We start from the raw sequence: 12998 nt of genomic DNA, 5'->3' as shown, positions 1-12998 counted from the left end.
TACTTCGTTGGTATACCTTTGGTGTCAAAGTTCAACGCAGGCGGCTCAGATCACTGTGGGCATCCTCTATCTGCCTCCGGGTTTCTCTGTAAGCCCTCGCGGCCTCCCGCAGTGCGCGCTCCTTCCGTGGATCACCGGTGCGGCCATCTACAGCAACGCCATAGTCTTCAAGCTCAACTTGGGCCGTCCTCATCGCTTCCCGAAGCCTCAACTGCCCATCGCGCAAGTGAAGAGAGTAGTTTCTCAAAGCCTCGCGAACTTCGGAGCTATAGACGTCCTTTCTAACATTCCACAAGGCTGTCTCAGCGTTGACTTGGCCGAGCTGAGCCTCAAGAGAGACATCGGCGGCACGGTGCTCGAGAGACCGAGCTATGCCGCCGTGTTTTGCCTCGAGCGAGCGGATGAGCAGAGTCAGTGCCTCGGTGTGCTTCTGAAGCAGCTGAGCTAGGGCATTAGCTGCGGACTGGCGAGCCCCGGCCAAGGAGTCGGACCGTTGCTCGAGATCTGACGACAGCTCGGCCATGCGGCGCGCAAGAGAGGGGACATGGCGATGAACGAAGGATGGATTTGTGGCAGGAAAAGCTGCCCGGGAGATCTGGACAGCCGAGGACTGGAGGTTGGAGGAGACGAGGCTTGCAAGGTCGGGGATGAGCTCCTCCAGGGACGAAAAGGGAGGGTTTGACAGTAACAGTTGAAGGGTCTCGGCTGGGAGCTCCTCTGGACTTGTAAGAAGCGGTGGGAGGAGCAACAGCAGATCCAAAAGAGGCTCTGGTAGTTCTGGTGACTGCGGCGCCGCCTTGTTGGCGGTTCTTGCAGATGGCCTGGCGGGCTCAGGAGGCACCGCGGCGGAGACGGCCTGGGCTAACAGATGGTGCTTTGCGGATTCAAGGCGCTGAGCATCAAGTTCCTGAGCAACATGGACAGTCAGCCTCAACACACACACGACAGTTGGGCTTGGTTGATTGCACCTGGCGAACGGCATCCCTCTCGATGGCAACCTGACTCTTGTCGTCCTTAGTCGTGCCGTCAGGGTTCAGGACCACGGTGCAGAGAGTGCTGTAGAGGGCAGCGAACTCGGGGTTGTTCTGCAGCACGGCGTCTTCTACTGGCGGTAGCATTTCCCCAAAGTGCCGTAGGTCAAGAGCATGCAATTATTGGTGACGGTGTATTGTTTGTTGATGAAGCTTCACGCGTACCGACCATTGTCTTGAGGTACTTCTTGAGGCACACAACCTTGGCCTGTCCCCTTTGTACTTACACGCAGGTCCCCCCAGTCCCAGCATTGTGTCTACCCTGGGCGCGCCGCTGGCTTACCTAATCAAGTGCCTACACCAGTCCCGAAATTTTGGCAGATCGGGTACCTGATCCAACCAGCCGGGTGTGATGTAGACGGGAGAAGGAGAGAAAAGAACTTCCTAATAACCTCACAATTCCCGGCAAGCCTCCAAGCCTCCAAGCCACCAAGTGCCCAGCGGTCTAATCACGACCACGATCACGACCACACCGCGACCGCGACCACGACACACGGGGAACCGAGGGCCACATTACATGCCCATGGCACGACGAGTGTAACAACATCGTTCCAGTCATGTCCTCGACTCTGCTGCCCCTGCGGGCTGGCCTGCCCCGACCGACCGCGACGATGTCGATGTCCAGCCGTGTGCAATCCACATGCCAACGAGCCACGAGGGCCTTTGGCACCTCACCTGCCCTGCTGGCCACCGGCTACCCTTACCAGGGCGTGCCGCGCGACACCCACGGCCTGTCCATGCCCATCCCCAAGCCCAGTTCCAAGTCCCCCGAGATCCCGTCCTATCCATACGGGCCGCGGCAGGTCTACAAGCAATCCAACGGCGGCCTGTACGGCTCTTCCCGCATCCAGTTCGGCAACAACGTCTCAGAGAAGCACGACGTCAAGACCCCCCGCAAGTGGCGCCCCAACCTCCAGCGCCGGCGCCTGTGGAGCGACTCGCTGCGCTGCTTTGTCCAGACTAGGGTGACCACGCGCGTTCTGCGCACCATCGACAAGGTCGGCGGCCTGGACAACTATCTCCTAGGCGACAAGAGCCAGCGCATCAAGGACCTGGGGCCCTGGGGGTGGAAGCTGAGGTGGAGGATCATGCAGAGCGAGACCGTCAAGCGGAAGTTCGCCGCCGAGAGGGCGGCGCTGGGGCTGGGGCCCAAGACGGATGGTGTGCTTCAAGAGGAGGCCCTGCGCGAGGCGACCGCCGTGGGCATAGTGCCCCCTGGTGCGCCCACGCATCAGAGCCAACAACAGCTAATGGCCGAGACCCAGCGGATGATAGAGGGAGACCAGGACTTTGTCATTGGCAAGGACGAAGGCTTCATGAAGGAGCAGGCGCGATGATGCCAAGTTCGTACATACAAATGTAAAAGTACAAAGTCAGCAAGACCACGCAGAGTCCCATCTGATACATGCTGTGTGCATTTCTCCTATCATCCCGGAGCCTTTGCGGCCTAGGTAATATCTATCTACATATCGGGCACCAAAGCCCGGACCCAGCCACTCGCCTCTATTCTTTTCACGTCCTGCGATAAGCCAAGTCAATGATTCCGAGGTGGCGGGTCCACAAGATGTGCCTCTAGAACCGCAAATCCCAACCGATCTTAGGGCCTATTACGGGAAGCTCATCGGCCACACTCTGCACGTCCTTGTCGCCGCGGCCACTCAGGCATATGACCACATCCTGGTCAGGCTTCATGGTCTTCGCCAGCTCGATGGCACCGTAGACACCATGCGCCGACTCCAGTGCGGGAATAATACCCTCCAGCTGACTGATGAGCTTGAACCCGATGAATGCCTGCTCGTCCGTGGCGGCAATGAACTTGGCACGCTCGCTGTCCTTCCAGGAAGCCAGCTCGGGCCCGACGGCCGGATAGTCGAGGCCAGCAGACACCGAGTGCGTGTCCTGGATCTGCCCGTGCTCGTTCTGTAGCACGTACGTTTTGACTCCGTGTAGCACACCCTTGGTACCCGCTGCCAGCGTCGCCGAGTGACGCAGGGTGTCGATACCGTCACCGCCAGCCTCGACTCCAAGTAGCTTGACGGAGGGGTCGTTGGAGAAGGGGAAGAACATGCCGGTGGCATTGCTGCCACCACCCACACACGCCACGACGGCGTCTGGCAGCTTGCCTCGCTTCTCCAACATCTGCTGCTTTGTCTCGTTGCCGATAACGGACTGGAAGGTCCGCACTATCGTTGGGAAGGGGTGTGGGCCGATCGCTGAGCCGATGATGTAGTGTGTGTCCTCGAGCTGGACGACCCAGGCCCGCATCGCCTCGTTGACGGCGTCTCGGAGTGTCTTGCTGCCTGCCTCGACAGCAACCACTTTAGCGCCAAGAAGTTTCATGCGGAAGACGTTCAGCGCCTGTCGTCTCACGTCCTCCTGTGGCTGTGGTCAGTACGAAGAATACCTGGCGTGGGACCGGAGTAGAAGACTTACGGCGCCCATGTACACTGTGCACTCCATGCCGAATTTAGCACACACGGTAGCAGTTGCGACACCGTGCTGGCCCGCTCCAGTCTCAGCAATGATCTTGGTTTTGCCTAGCCTCCGCGCGAGTAGGATCTGGCCAACAGCATTGTTGATCTTGTGGCTGCCGGTGTGGTTGAGGTCCTCCCTCTTGAGCCAGATGTTGGCACCGCCGGCGTGCTTGGTCAGTCGGTCAGCAAGATGCAGTTGGCCTGGCCGGCCCATGTAAGGGTAGTATGAACGAAACTCCTCCCAGAAGAGCGGGTCATCCTTGATCTTGTTGAACCCGTCCTCGAGCTCCGAGAGGCAATCCATCAGAGACTCAGGCACGTACTGCCCGCCAAACTCGCCGAAACGCTCGGGTATCTTGCCATGCAGTGCGGCCAGCTGAGCTACCAGCCCGGCATCGTCGCCGTTGACATGTTCGTCTGAGATGACAGCACTCACGGTGGGCTGTGCGTCGGGTTCCTTGGCCTGAGAGATGGCCTCGACGACGCCTACCTCCCTCGTCAGGCCCTCCTCGGGGGTCCGCCCACACAAGTACGAGCAGTACTCCTGGACGGCCTTGTAGCGTTGGTCCTCGGGAGCTTTCTGCAGCGTGGTGACAATCATGCTGCCCACAACAACGCCATCGGCAACCTGGGCGACGCTGGTGAAGTGGTCGCGCGTGGAAATGCCGAAACCGACGGCAGCGGGCTTATTACCAGAGTACTTCTTGACACGCTCCAGGAGACTGGGAAGGCCCGCGTTCATCGTACCAAGCGCACCAGTGACACCCTGGCGAGAGACAACGTAGATGAAGGAATCGGCGAGCTGGCAAAGCAGACGCATGCGCTTGTCTGAGGTGGCAGGGGCGATCAGAGGGATGTAGGAAAGGCTGCGGACCAGTGTCAGTGACCGAGGTCATAAGCAGGCGGCAGGATCTTGGACGTGTACGCTCGCATGACTCACCTTCCCTTGGAGCAGAGCTGGCGGAAGGAGACGGCCTCCTCGGGCGGCAGATCGCAGATGATGAAGCCATTGATGCCAGCGTCCTTGCAGTCGTTCAGCAACCTCTCCTCGCCGTAAGCGCGCAGAGGGTTGTAGTAGCCCATGAGCAGGACAGGCGTCTTCAGCCCTCTTTTCCGAGCATCGCGGACCATCTGGAGTGTGCTAGATAGTGTGACACCATTTTGAAGAGCGACCTGGGTACGGTCAGCGAGGCGCTAGGTGGAGGACAGCGGGATGGCACCGGCTCATTTGGGGGAATCGGTCTACTGACGGTGTTCGAGGTCTGGATAGTCGGACCGTCTGCTATGGGATCTGTGAAGGGTATACCGAGCTCGATGATATCTTGAGACGAAAGTCTGGATCAGTGTCTAAGCGTAGCGAGCGGCGAGGTGGGTTGATATGGGCAAATTGATGTGGCCTACCTGCGCCTCCCTTCTCCATAGCCAGGCAGATATCGGGAGTATCCTCGGGCTTGGGGTAGCCGGCGGTCACATAAGTGACCAAGGCACTCTGTTCGAGGTTGCGAGCACTGTCAGTGGGCTTGTGCTGCGGTCGACAAGACAATCTCACGCCCGTATCACGGTCGATGTCGAGGTTGAGGTCGAGGTGGACTTACCCGGTTCTCGGCCTTGCACCGTTGAAAGGTCTGCTTGATTGCCTCCATGGTTTGTTTTCTGAACCAATTGACGCCTGGACAAAGTGATCGGGTTCAATGGGTGTGAGGAGGAGGAGGACGAGGGTGGGAGGAAATGGAGGGAGAAGGCTGGAAGGCGTGGTGGGGGGGGGGAGAGAGAACGAGGGACAGATACAAGATGATTGAGTCACCAAAATCAATCTCGGACTGTGTAGTGTATAGTTACCGTAGACTTATTGTTCGAACTCCGATGCGGCACCGGGATGCTGCTCCCCTGCACCCTGCACGCCGTGCCCCTCCATCCTGCCCGCGGCTGCAGTCATGCCGGCTGTGCTGCCGAGGTACCCATGTACCCTTCTGTGTACCTGCGTGCGTACCTCGATAGTCTACCAATATATGTTTGTGCCCTGGGCCCTTAAAGACACACATCAGTCCACTCAACAGTAACCACTTTAAGACTCATAGTATAAAATCACCAACACGGTCAGAAGTTTGGACGGACCACAGAGGCGAGTCCAACCTCAAGGCGGTAGCGTTGACTTGGCTACTTGATCAAGTGGTTAGGTGATCAATTGTTCAATTATCTACTTGTCTCAACTTCGTCTACCTAATTGCCCTTCGGCATACAACCAACTCCTCCCAGCTCCTGAGGAACATATTCACTGCACTAAATCAGGCCCATGTACTCAATATCCACGTATTCAGTCTGTCGACCTGCTGCCCCAGGGGGCAGATTATTTGTGATCCACATCCACCCCAAACGTGATACCAATACATGAGCCCTCCAGGATAAACGCCCCGCTGACCGTCGTGACTTGTCCTCCTCAACGATTCTTGGGCTTTTCCAAATGCGCCCGCTGCTATGCAAAAAATATAAAAAATAAAAAATATCGAAGGAGGAAAAAAAAAAAAAAAAAAGGAAAAACAAGGGGGAGGAGGGTAGAGGCCAGAGCACTGCACCTGCCACCTGCTTGCCTAACAAGACCTTAGATATGGTAGTCGGACGCGTCGGCATTATACTCGCTCTGCCTCTCATGATCACGCTGGGGCGTTGGACTACCCATCCTATCCCTCGAGTCCCTGAGCGCGAGGCCCGCATGCTCACCGGTCATGATGTCTTGGTCCGCGAATGGATCCTCATGTATACCCCTTGCCGGCAATCTGATCGGATTCTCCAGCACTGCACTATCCCCGTCGATTTCAGGAACTCGCGGCGTTGGTGACTTCGACTCACGAGGGCCACTGGCGTAAGACTGTTGTCTTCTCTGGTCCTCATGGACCCTATCCAAGTATATCGTTAGCGTCTACGTTCCAAAAACCGAGAATCTTGTTTCTTTTTGGGAAGTGCTACTTACCGGTCGCTCATTGCCATCCGAATCGCCGCCTCAGCCCCGGCGAAGAAGACGTAGGCCACATAGATCAGGAAGAGGACCAGCGAGATCACTATCTCCTGGATGATGCTGCTCCAAAGTACATCCACCACGCTATTCACTGCGCCCGTGATCTCGTCAGTGACGGTTGAGGCCGGCGTGGACAAGAAAGTCGTGGTGTTCGGGTTGCCGCTGATCGATTCGTTGACGCCGACACAGAAAAGATCAGCAGGAAAGAGCGGGAGCGTGACGCGGGCCTTCTCGTGCACCCACGTCAGGCCCTGCTGGATCGAGTCGAGCTTGTTGCCGATGAGACATTGGATGATGCCCTTCATAAACTTCTCCAACTGGTCGACACCTCCGAACGCATTGTTGAGCCCTTCCTGCATATAATGGTTGAAAGTGTTGATGGTGTCATTTGCCGCGTCGGTTGCATGTCGCACATAACCGAACATGTCATTGTTGATGTCGTCCTGGAAGCCTAGGATGACACTGTTGGAGTCATTAGCCCACTTGGTGGACGCCTGCTCTAAGGAGGTCACAACATCGCCGGCAAAGTCCCCGACCGTGGTGGTGAGAGCCGGGACGTCCTGTTGGACGGCCCTCATGATGATCCATTGGCAGAGGCAAGAGAAGCCTCCAGCCACGGCTAGTGCTAGGACAAAGAGTGCCTTGTATGTTGTCGCATAGGCAATCACCCATCGGATCAGGGACTGGCGCTTGGGATCTCTCGAGAGTCTCTCCGAGAGCCATACTCCCGTGCCAGCAGTAAGAGGCCGGCCACCAATGTAGACGATGTCCAGGGGCTCACGGTCGATGAGTGCCTGTGACTTCTGCAGCTGCCTGTTGAAACGTTTAATTTCCCACCAAGCCATGACGGCACACGCGAGAACAGCCAGGATAATGAGCACCGCGACAGCGATGATTTTCGCGTTGGCGGCGATCTTGAACAGAACTTCAAAAAACCTCTCAAGTGTGCTGTTGTCGGAACAAAAAGACAGCGACTCCTTCGCGGGGATGGGAAACACGGATTGGTCGAACTCCCAGGTGCCGTAGCTCTCGTTCAGTAGTCTCTTGACCATGTCGAAAGGTATCGCGATCGCTTCTTTTGCTACATTCTTGACGTTGTCATAGGCGATCTTATGTTCGAGATCTGTCATGCCGCCAAGGACCGAGCTGGTATCAATTTGTACATCGCCCAGCTTTTTCAGATCATTTTCAAGGCCCCTGGTGTCGGGGACCATCTTATCAATCCATTCCAAAACGGGATCGTTATGCACAGCATTTCTGATATCGTCCAGACCGCCAGTAACCTTGCCCGCGGCGGAAGTCAGATCATCGGCAATTTTCTTGATGGCAGCATTCAAGGCTTTCGTAGTGCTATTGATGGCGAATTCACCAACTTCGATGACAGCCTGGGCGATGGCGGTAGAGAGACACAGAAAGGTACCGATCTCGAACTCAATAAAAAACAGAATGAGCTGCTGAACTCCGGTGAGAACCATCAAGAGGATCTCAACCATGCCCTGGACCGCCTTGGTGATTCCATCAGCTGCCATTCGGTTGACGCCGGCAGAGAGATAGTGAGGCATAGAGGCCATGGAACTCCCGACGTCCTCGACCTCGGTGCAAGCAGATACAGCCTGCGTCTTGGCGGTGACTAGGTTCGTGTTGAGGTCGGCGAGAGATATCAAGAGCCGGGCTAGGACGAGAAGAAGTAGGACTGTCCATCGATTCATAGGCACCTGGGAAAGACGGGATCGGAGGCCGAGCCAAGGGGTAACTGCGCCGGGGCTGTAGTAAGGCTGAGGTGGTGGCTGGAGAGTAGTATGCTTGTCCTCACCCACCTCGAAGGACTCATGGTGGAGCGAAGGGGGCACAGCTGGCCATGATTGTGCGGCCTGTTCGGGAGGATATTCGGGTTCTGATCTTCTGAAGAAGCGCATTTAGGAGAAGTACAACCCGTCCTAAAGGGCGGTGCGAGAATTTGTATCTTGAGTAGACGGCTACGATTGGTGATGGTAGACTATCCGTCGTTTTGAAAGGCGGATGCGTAAAGAATTAACGAGTATGATGGGTCAGTGAGCAAAGGCTTTGCCGAAGTTGGTAAGCAGTCCAGGAAACTTGGTTTGAGAAAGGGGGGAGGGGGGCCGCAAAACTTGACAGCATAAAAGCGACGTGTACAAGACAGAGATGTCTACAAAAGAAAGCAAAACATAGAGATTGCTGGCGGGAGGACAATGGAGCAATATAAAGGGGAGGGGGGCCGGAAGAGTGTAAAAAATCATATCACTGTTCCTGAGTGACGACGAAGGACTGGTGAATCACAGCCAAAGATGTACAATGGCTGAGTGACAAATATGTTGGGAGGATGGAGTCGGACTGATCAAGCCGGCCCGTGGATTTTGAGAACAGTAAACAACGTGGCCTGCTATGTACTGGAAATTGCACACGGCAGAAATCAACCAAATTGAGAGAACTCGAAAGTAGAACAAATGGCTGGCGGCCTTTGTTCGCCCTCAACAATCCTTTGGACAGCCGCGTGCACGTTGAGCGTTCAGCCAGTTGTCGAATGTATATCACAAGTGGGATTTGGGCGTCCCGAACGTTCGTTGAAGCTCGTTTTACGATCGCAGGGAGGGGTCACGAAATTGAAATATGTGCCCTGGAGAAGCAGGTTGGTCCTCCAGCAAAGCTTGAAATAACAGGCAAGCTGGGTAGATGTCAACGCAAAGAAGTCTCTCCTTGGGGCTGAAGAGAGAGGACACCGCGCCAACTCGAGTGATGAGTGCTATTCATGAGCTTCTTTGACTCACCCAGCGTGTCGAGTGGCGGGGCAACTCATGAAGCTGACACGATGGCAAATGGTGGAGGAGGTCTGAGCGAGTGAAGTGTCTTACCGTCGGCGACGGGGATGTAGCACATCATCGTAGACGAGCCGTGGTGAGACTCGATAATGTCAAGAGAGCCAAGTATGTGTGCTCAAGTGCTCTTCGAAGACTAGAATAACCTGCCGGTAGAAAGATGCAGAAAAATGCATCGTACGGGCTGACTGGGAATGACTGGGATGAGTCGTATCTCCGTTGCATTTCTTGCCTGGGCTGTTTTGCTTGCTTGATTCTCGTCGAATTTGATTTCGCTTCTGATCAGCTGTGTTGTCTCTATCCCGGCGTACATTCACATGTTGTATGCCCTGAATGTGTTGTTGAGGGAATCCATGAATGGAACCAGGCACTTGGCTGATTGTTCATGGGAAGCATGCTGTCCCTTTTTTGACTGCTCAAGCTTGTCGCCAGTCGGATCAGCCTGCGTGTTTCTTCATGGGCTGTTCCCGAGACTGAGAGGTGGTCGGCTTTTGGAGTCCGACCAGAACTTGGGAACTAGGGTGCCACAGCTGTGAGCAAATTCTCTGCTTCGTCTCGTCTTTTCCAGCCGCGGCTACGTTCCTTGAGCGCGTGCAAGCGTCCAGCTGGGGACGAGTATCGCTTCCGCCACTTGCAACCAGACTGCCTCACTGCCAGACGGCGTCGTACCGTATGCTGCCCGCCGATTACCGTATACCCAATGTCGACTATGCCGACTGCGAGCATGCAACAATGGACAATACATCACAAGTGAGTTGAGGCTGCTGCACCTAGATGAGAAACATTCCGGGTATGCTGTCTATGTAGGCCCAGGCCAGATCTATCATCTATTGCCCATTTTCCGGCCCAACCACGAGGTTTCCTCACATAGCACTTGGTGCACAGCAGATGAACACGTGATCCTCTTCTTCAAATCTTATCCAGACATCAATGCATAACATACGTTTTGCCGCGACTTCTCAGGCGTGCCAGATGCTGATCCAACCTAACCCTTGATGGCGTAGATGGCCTCAGCCAGCCTGCCCACGTTCTCGCTAGTAATGCCAGCGACGGAGATACGGCCATCCTTTGTAGCATACACAGAATGCTTCTTCGCCAATTGATCCCTGTGTTTTGCGTGTTAGTTTTCTTTCTTCAGGACTGATGGCTCTAGGTTCGCTGCGAATCTTACATCTGCTCCGGCGTCAGGCCGGTGTAGGCAAACATGCCGATCTGGCTGGTGATGTGCGACCAGTCGTGCTTGGAGCCGAGCTGCTCCAGCTTCTCCTTGAGCAGGGCGCGCATGGTGATGATGCGGTCGGCCATGCCCTTGACCTCGACCAGCCACTGGTCGTACAGCTCAGGGTTGTTGAGGATCTCGGCGGCGATGCGGGCACCGTGGATGGGCGGGTTGGAGTATAGGGGCCGCACGATGATCTTGATCTGGGAGTCGACGCGCTTCTTCTCCTCGGCGGACTCGCAGACGACGGAGAAGGCGCCGGCGCGCTCGCCGTACAGGCCCATGTTCTTGGCGAAGGACTGGGCCAGGCAGGGGTTGTGGCCCTTCTCGACAAAGTAGCGCAGGGCAAAGGCGTCCTTGTTGGTGTCACCGCTGGCGAAGCCCTGGTAGGCCATGTCGAAGAAGACGAAGTGCTCGCGCTGGCTGACGGCAGCCTCGATGGCCTTCCACTGGTCGGGGGTGGGATCGACGCCGGTGGGGTTGTGTGCGCAGGCGTGCAGCAGGAAGATGCTGCCCTTGGGGGCGGCATTGATGTCTGCAAGCAGGCCGTCGAAGTCCAGGCCGATGGTGTCCTTGTTGTAGTAGCGGTACTTCTGGACGGTCAGGCCCGAGTCCTTGAAGACGGCGGCGTGGTTGGCCCACGAGGGGGTGGGGATGTAGATTGTCTTGTCGCCGGGGAAGAAGCGGGCCAGGAACTCGCCGCCGATGCGCAGGGCGCCGGTGCCGGAGATGGACTGGGTGATGGCGATGCGGTCGAGGGCGGAGCTGTCCTTGCCGTAGGCCAGCTTGGCGGCAGACGCGGTGAACTCGGGCACACCGGTGATGCCGGCGTACTCCTTGTTCAGACGCGACTGGATGACCTTGTCCTCGGCCTTGCGCACCGAGGGCAGGACGTAAGGCTTGCCCTTGTCATCTCGGTAGGCCCCGACACCTGTGGGCGTTCGCGGGTCAGTGTTGGTGCTGCTGCTACTACTACTGCGGTTGCTGCTCATGGGACGCGGGCATCGTTACCGAGGTTGATCTTCTTTTCAAAGGAGTCGGCCTTGAATGCCTCGGTGATACCTATCAGGGCGCAAAGTCAGCATGCGTGTTGTTGTTGGACGGGAGGAAAAGTACACAGTAGAAGAGACGGTGTTGGAAAACGCACCCAGGATGGCCTGATGACGCACGGCGATGCACAATCAGCAATTGCAAGCCAAGCAGAGATAGCTGTGGTCATTGACTTACATCCTGCAAAGAGTCAGCATGGGCAGGCTATTGGGGAGAGGTGTGTCGAGCAGTCGAGCACGTACTGGAGGACCCTGGGGCACGTTGGCCCAGGTCGAAGCTGCGCGCAGAGAGGCGACGTAGCGAGGAGCAGCTGCTCGCCGGGCGGCGAGTCGGAGGGGTGTGGACAGCATCATTGTTGTGGGGGCCGGGGGGACAGCAACAGCAACAGAAATAGACGAAGGGAAAGAAGCGAGATGGAACGAGACACAGGATATAGGATGGAAAACAAAAAGGTGTCGTCTGGAGTGAGTCTTCGCCGGGATGTCGAATTTGCTCTGGCTTTGCGTGGCTGCGTGTCGGCGCCGATGTTAGGCAAGGTCCAAGCTCCTGCAGCTATGGGCGACGGCTGGCGGTCCGCAGTGCCCTTAATGTGTGGACCAGGCACCTCCGCAAAGTCCCGGCTCGGGAGGATCCAAAGCCTGGGGTCCCCACAGGTGGCCTGACCTTGGCCTTGCCGGACCCCTGGACCCTTGGACCTGTAGCTGTCTGTCCCTTGTGTCCCTTTACCTACAGTACGCCCATACCACAGCTCAACAGCTTAATACTGTCGGTACTATGGTACCTCTCTATGGCAAAAATACACGGCACACACAGGTTGCATAGAATATGACCGGATGCCTGACATGGCATTGCAAAAAGAATGTTGAGAAACCTGAGGTTCGATTTGACTACCGTCACTTGCTGTGTAGCTCGTTGTGCCACTGATTTCCCACTTCCCAGATCCCACTTTCCATGTCCCCCCCCCCCAGCCGAAATCATCCGCCGGGAGAAGAAGTAAATGGTAGACTAGGTAGTACATGTATTCAACCCGAGCAGTAAGCGTCAGTGAGGCCCCAACCACGTCGTGCCTTACTCTCACTCAAGCACCTCGATTTCATCACGACGGTTAGGCGGCGGTGGAGGAGGACGGCCGGCCCCGTTGGCTCCTCCATTGGCTCCTCCATTGGCTCCTCCGTTGGCCGCTCCGTTGGCTCCTCCATTGGCCCCGACATTGGCTGCCCCGACATTGGCCGCTCCGTTAGCTGCCCCGTTGGCCGCTCCGTTGCCAGCTCGGTTGCCTCCTCGCGCTGGAGGACGCCCTTGGGGGTCCCTCGCTTCAATATCAATGTCCCTTGCCTGCGGAGGAGGAGGGGCAGCACCGCCCTTCTTAGGAGCCGG

At 56.6% G+C, this 12998-nt stretch overlaps 5 protein-coding genes across 5 annotated transcripts; 1 reads left to right on the top strand and 4 right to left on the bottom strand.

Moving 5' to 3' along the window:
* Positions 1–31: 31 nt before the first annotated feature.
* J7T55_002175 (uncharacterized protein) lies at positions 32–1118 on the bottom strand (the record flags this gene model as incomplete). The annotated part of the gene is made up of 2 exons (XM_053136120.1): positions 32–861; positions 944–1118. 2 exons carry the CDS (start codon positions 1116–1118, stop codon positions 32–34), a joined length of 1005 nt encoding a protein of 334 aa, XP_052986267.1.
* A 524-nt stretch (positions 1119–1642) lies between these two features.
* J7T55_002174 (uncharacterized protein) lies at positions 1643–2368 on the top strand (the record flags this gene model as incomplete). Its single annotated transcript, XM_053136119.1, has 1 exon — positions 1643–2368. The coding sequence occupies one exon, from the start codon at positions 1643–1645 to the stop codon at positions 2366–2368; it is 726 nt and encodes a 241-aa protein (XP_052986266.1).
* A 235-nt stretch (positions 2369–2603) lies between these two features.
* Positions 2604–5148, bottom strand: J7T55_002173 (uncharacterized protein; the record flags this gene model as incomplete). Its single annotated transcript, XM_053136118.1, has 6 exons — positions 2604–3407; positions 3465–4371; positions 4446–4678; positions 4756–4826; positions 4907–4994; positions 5101–5148. 6 exons carry the CDS (start codon positions 5146–5148, stop codon positions 2604–2606), a joined length of 2151 nt encoding a protein of 716 aa, XP_052986265.1.
* A 956-nt stretch (positions 5149–6104) lies between these two features.
* On the bottom strand, positions 6105–8434 carry J7T55_002172 (Plasma membrane fusion protein PRM1; the record flags this gene model as incomplete). Its single annotated transcript, XM_053136117.1, has 2 exons — positions 6105–6399; positions 6474–8434. The coding sequence occupies 2 exons, from the start codon at positions 8432–8434 to the stop codon at positions 6105–6107; spliced, it is 2256 nt and encodes a 751-aa protein (XP_052986264.1).
* A 1434-nt stretch (positions 8435–9868) lies between these two features.
* On the bottom strand, positions 9869–11974 carry J7T55_002171 (uncharacterized protein; the record flags this gene model as incomplete). The annotated part of the gene is made up of 6 exons (XM_053136116.1): positions 9869–10068; positions 10343–10458; positions 10524–11502; positions 11583–11633; positions 11719–11728; positions 11864–11974. The coding sequence occupies 6 exons, from the start codon at positions 11972–11974 to the stop codon at positions 9869–9871; spliced, it is 1467 nt and encodes a 488-aa protein (XP_052986263.1).
* Positions 11975–12998: the final 1024 nt, after the last annotated feature.

The sequence above is a fragment of the Diaporthe amygdali genome, assembly GCF_026229845.1.
Source record: "Diaporthe amygdali strain CAA958 chromosome Unknown NODE_65_length_99946_cov_58_239854, whole genome shotgun sequence".
Classification (NCBI taxonomy): domain Eukaryota; kingdom Fungi; phylum Ascomycota; class Sordariomycetes; order Diaporthales; family Diaporthaceae; genus Diaporthe; species Diaporthe amygdali.
The sequence above is the reverse complement of the archived record's forward strand: the minus strand, read 5'-3'. Positions and strand labels throughout refer to the sequence as shown.